This window comes from Schistocerca piceifrons, chromosome 8 (assembly GCF_021461385.2).
Source record: "Schistocerca piceifrons isolate TAMUIC-IGC-003096 chromosome 8, iqSchPice1.1, whole genome shotgun sequence".
Lineage (NCBI taxonomy): Eukaryota > Metazoa > Arthropoda > Insecta > Orthoptera > Acrididae > Schistocerca > Schistocerca piceifrons.
The window spans coordinates 202,667,540-202,673,539 of NC_060145.1; the positions used below are offsets into that span (position 1 = coordinate 202,667,540).

The 6,000-nt window shown below is 35.6% G+C and overlaps 1 protein-coding gene across 1 annotated transcript in view; it reads left to right on the forward strand.

Moving 5' to 3' along the window:
- LOC124712184 (odorant receptor Or2-like) overlaps positions 1-1,545 on the forward strand; it is a 46,719-nt gene extending 45,174 nt beyond the window's left edge. The window contains exon 5 of the mRNA XM_047242480.1: positions 1,489-1,545. Within this exon, the coding sequence (XP_047098436.1) occupies positions 1,489-1,545 (57 nt within the window). The remainder of the gene's footprint in view (positions 1-1,488) is intronic.
- The last annotated feature ends 4,455 nt before the right edge of the window (positions 1,546-6,000 follow it).

The following is a 6,000-nucleotide window of genomic DNA, read 5'->3' on the forward strand; positions in this document are numbered from 1 at the left end:
TGGGTCAGTTAGTATAGTTTACAAAAGAAAGGTAGACACGTAATTTACACACATACGTAATTTAACGGAGGGATACAACACATTGTGAAGTGGAAGTTTCAGTAAAAAAACTGTTTAGGGTAAAAACGTATTTGTGAAGCAACTGTAATATGATGAGCCAAAGGTTTTACACAAACTCACTCACTCACTCACTCACACACACACACACACACACACACACACACACACACACACACACACACACACACACACACACAACAACAACAACAACCCATACACACAAACAGCAGACACGCGTGTGCACGCCTGTTCTCAAGTGCTCCTACGTGACGTCATACAGGAGAATGTATACATTCTTTACCTGTTAAAGTACAAAGTGCCTGTGAGTGTCCAACACTTACCGATATGTATTGAGTAATAAATCAGGCGGTCTATGGTTCTCAGGTGTACATAAGCTTTTTTTCGCACAATTTAAATACTTATAGACTGTTTAACCCACCTTTTTTCATGAGAATTAGATTTTATTTTACTTCATAGTGGGACGTACACCGAGACTAGTCCTTGAGCTGACTGGAAACTTTGCACTGTATGGACACACGGACTCTTATCCTGCCATTCACAAGCGGTACTATACCAATTTCACTACCTGAATACGCTGTATAGACAGTTTGGATAACTTAATTGGCTGTGAATTGGCTGCAAAGCGCAGGTACTTGAGGTTCAGGTCTTCTGTGGAAACCAGCTTCCTTGTTGGCTCAGATTTTCTATCGCCATTGGCTTCGGGTCTTCAGTTTGACGTTTAGAACTGTCCCTAGCCCCATTGGTACTCAGTATTAGAACGTTTATTTATTAATATCAACCACAGTTCCTATCTAAATAAGCCTCACAACCACTTCTTGTTCCTCGTAAGCCAAATTCGTAATATAAGGAAAACGTCTTGAAACATCTAACAGCATGTGTAAAAGAGCACTAAAAGTAGGGTGTATTATACATCAGCTCTAAACTTGTGTACCACACGGCGGTTCCTAGCAAACTCGCTGTTCGTTTTGTATACACTACCGCATACGCACTCTTAGAAACGCACGATTCTTAACAACGTGGGGTTTCCTTTTTTTGGTGAAATTCCCTACGCAATGAATGCACATATAGTTGAGTCTTGTTTGACACACTTCTTCACCTAGCACGGCGTCTATCTCTCTTAGGCTTCAGTAGCCCACTCTACGACATATCCCTATTGAGCGCTCGAAAAGCCATCCATTCTGGGTGACGTCTGTTAGAAACACTTTTCTGTACGTGTCTTCGTTTTTCTCGATCGACTACTGTTTTCTATTTGGTCTAAATGATCATCACTTTCCCATAGAGATTACTTTGTTACAGGATGTGTGTGCATTTCGAGTGTAATCCCAAAGGTAATGGACTTTGATTACATATATTTACGAAAACATCGAAACACTTCCAGTGATCTCATTTTACATATTTATCTTACAGCTGGTGAATGCATCCTATTCATACTACGCATTGTTGGGTCAAATGAATAGACGTTAGAACCAAATTATTCGGAGCTGAAGGTCTGTGAATTCGTTTGTTCAGCTTTTAAGTCACGTTGGAGCTCCCAAGGCTAGTACACATGTTGCACTACTATTTTAAATTACCTGATGTAATCAATAGAATAGAAGCTATGGAATGTTAATGTAATATTAATTAAAAGATATTAACGATTTGTAAAGGACACTACAGACATTGTTGAGTGTAATGTATCTATCTATGTAGTGTAATAAAATATTATGTAATAAAGGAACAAAAATTAAATTATTTATTCTGCTCCTAACAAAGACCTGTAGAAAAACAATGAATTACACAAAAGATAAACATAACATTTTTCCATTGATAGCCTCTTTCTTACATTTATAATTTTTGCCATGCAAATATAACATTTCTCCTTGAAAAGGTGTTTATTATATATGTAACCTACTATAATTTGTGGATTTGACGTAAATGTTGTATTGAACATTTTGTTGAAACAGGAAGAGAGGTTGGTCATCAAATAATGATATTATGCAGCTATGGACCCTGATAATCCCACATACCAAAAATGTCATTGTTTCTGTTTATGAATGAATGTTAATTGCATTATGCAAAGAGAACCTTTATTCCAGATAATTATGTATTAAGGTGTAGATATTTCTGGTACCAAAATTTCACTTTAAATGCTATATAGAACATAAAACAAATTACAGTTTATAAGCCAAATTCTTTAAGTTCATGGTTTATTTCTTGCTACTGGAAACGAACTGTAAATGAAATGTCAGCTACAGAGAAATCTGTTGTACACATCTGAAAGTTATGATGAATTTAGTTTTTTTCTTTAGTTTAATTCGGTTGCTTGCATTAGTAACCTGATTTGCTGTCACAATTGTACAAAAATACAGATGTACTTTTCGTTATATTTGATTTATAAATGCTTCTGCTTTGGAGACTTCACTGATTTTAAAGCTTTCATAGCAAAACATAAAGGTCAGTATTAGACACCTGTGATTTTATTCACCCTATGTATTTAAAATATAAAACATAAGTAGATAGTCTAAATTATATGTACATATATTTAAGTACTATCCAGTAACTTTCATGTGTTTATCCACTAAAAGTATTATAGTGGACAGTGCAGTTGTTGCTATAATCATACTTATGCGGTGATCTCTATTCATCAACCAAAATAAAAAGTTTTTGAAATTATGAAAGGAACTGTATGGTATCCCAAAAATTTTGGAACTAAATTATCTTCAGTTATAGTAAGACTAGAGGTGTATGTCCAGTTTCATAATTTGATCCTGTTCAATCTCATAGAACATATATTTTATTTTTAATATGAGCAATTCATATAATTGTCATTGACATCCAAACAGCTAAATCCATACTATTGTTGAGTGTAAAAAGTGATTTATAGTACTTTGATAATGATTTACAGGTATAGTTGACAGCTATGTCATTAATACCATGTTGTGTAGATCACTAATATTACCTTCACTGAAATGATACATATGACATAAGCTCACAGCATATGAAGAAATTGGTTTAAGAGTATAGCTACATGCTGGCCTTTTACAGATTAGTTAAAACTACAGCGACTTAAACTTAATACAAGGAACATATAGTTTTTTATATTAATCATACAATTGTTGAATATACTTAAATTTAAAGAAAAAAATTACAAGACTTTGAATTTCACTAGATATGCCACCAGTTCCTGTATAAATATCATTAAAAATATAGAAATATTCTACAACGGATATGTCAATTTAGATTTCACAGCCTGTCAGACGTTTTATGTTATAGAACTAGTAATCAAACAATTTGTGGCTCTATATTGAAAAATTCTGTGACTAATTTAAAGCTTTAGCATTTCGAAATTTAAGTCATTTCCTCTCGAGTTGTTGCTGCAGATACTACTATTCTTAAAAATTTGTGAGGGATACAATATGGCGAATTTTTAACCCACTTAATTAGTCATCTACAATGTACATTGTTGTGCAATAAATTTTTATATTGTAAATGATGAGTTTCTGATAAATCTACACAATAACAAATCGATAAGTGGTGCATGATCAATTTATTAAAATGTTTAGTTGTTTAATTCCAAATTTAGAAATTGCAGAAAGAGCCGAAATGTCTCCATTTATATGTCGGAGAAGTTCATTAAAATTTCTTTCCAGTAAACATCTTAATTAAGTGTACTAGAAAACATTATGGGCATGACCAGAAAACATTGCAGCATTCTGTCCTCTCAGCTATCCGTTGTTTTCCTGATGTACTTGCAACTTGCAGAATTTCTGGATGTCTCCTTTGGTGATATCCTATGTTCTCCATCGTTTTTCGGCAGATTTGTTGCCATACTCAAGTGGTTCCTGATAGCTGCAATCAGTTCATTGTCTTACACACGTTGGCCATTACTTCCTCCAACTTTGAGTCAACACCCATAGCGAACTACCTCAAACTTGCACATCCAAATGTAACATTTTAGCTGACTGTGACATAAGATATATCACTTTTCTGACAATACACAATTTTGATATTATGATGCTCTACACATGTTCGTCCCAATCGAACTCACTCTGAAACGTGCTTACAATAAAATTGCTCTTTCTCTCTGTTTCCTGTAAAGCTTACATTCCTGAACAAACTCCTTCTACTTGTACTACCCTTCAGAATCAGCGACGAGTCCAACCACTGTTGCTAACGGGTGTTTTCCCATAAAAATTGAATCTCACTTTAAGTTTTTCACTGTAGTATTCCTGATAAGCTAAGAGTGTATCAGGACACTCTCCTCTCTGGCCCACCTGAAGGCACTTCGCTTTTGGCGGCTGCGGTGCCCCAGCTCGCGTTAAAGTGACCAAAACCGGCTTCCGCAAGTATTCATAAATCCTGAAGCACTACTCAATCAAAGAAGAAAGTTATGATCCATTTTACGGGTTTAATGCTGTCAGCAACAATCAATCACACATTAAACGAAGACAACATTTAGCACACCTTTGACTATAACTTATTCTCTGAAGCCAACTATTAGATCACATATGTGTTCTTCATGAGTTGATGTGGTCAGTGAAAAAAGCAGAGCAACGCCGTCTCTCACACGAAGTTCCAATACAACGAAGTTGATCATATTGTCACTTCTAATTGCACGTAACACGGGTCATTAGACACTGGTCCAACTCACACCTACTGAAATAAACCCCGCCTGCTGTCAGGATGTATCACCTTTGCTCCTACATCTCTGTTTCTGTGCCAATGGGGTCTGAAATATGAGAGCTTAGTGTGCTTTCGCCAATACCCACCTGTGGATGGACTCAAGACTCTGCGCCGAAATATTGTGAGCAATTTGTTACCGTAGGGAAAATCGCATAAAATTTAATGTAACAATGTACACTTCGGGGAAGTTTTAATTTCCATACATTTTAGTAAGTGCATGTGCGCGCGCACGCGCACGCGCGCGTGTGTGTGTCTGTGTGTGTGTGTGTGTGTGTGTGCGTGTGTGTACAGGCGCGCCCATGTGCCAACTCCTCTCCACCATGTGTTGAGCTCACGGCCTGCATATAGGCGACTAGGATGTTTGACGTCAGAATTACATACACAGTGTACTGCAAGTCTCATAGGCACACTACTAATATACCACAGAACCCAAACAAAGTGGTCCCCATGGATATGGAGTAACTCTTTGTTAAAAGTTAATAATCGCCTTGTCGCAAAACAAGTAAAATTTTCATTATACTGCTTTAGATACGTTAATTCTTAAGCTATTTCTGCTACACACCACCAAAAATAACATTATTTTACAGTTTTATTTACACTAATGGCGTTGTTTCCCTGACTGTACGCAATGACAAAATTATTTGATATTATTAATAACACATACACATCAAAGACAACTGCTAATATAATCGTCAGTGGAGTGGATGGAGCTGAACCTTAGAAGTAGTTGAAATTTTTGTGCTACTGGATTTTTTTAAAAATATGTGTTCATAATTAACAGACACCTTGCTGGAACATAGTAAGTGCCTTTAAGACTTTAAATATTTGTGAGGATTAAGTTTGTTTCTAGTACTGATTCCACTATATTTTATTCACAGATTTATTTAAGGCATATGTATATATGGTAACATTAGTTAGTGTTCTTGTTTCTTTAAAGAAGTCTATGCAGAAAGTTATTGAATTTACACAACTAATGGATCATATTTCACGTTTCTGGGATTAGAAAACTTCAGCTTGCATTCATGAATTACTTCAAAAAATGATAACACACAACATTGTGGAATGAAAGGAAGCAAGATATGCTATCATTTTAATTTTTGTATCATCTATTTTTGACAACATGAACATTCCAAATATCGCTTTTTAAGGTGCTTCAGCAGTCGTGTGGTGTGTTCCTCCTAGTTCAGTTTGTCATCAAACTGCAATCCCGAGAACTTAATAGTGCCAACTTCTTTTATTAATAGAATCCTGCTTCGG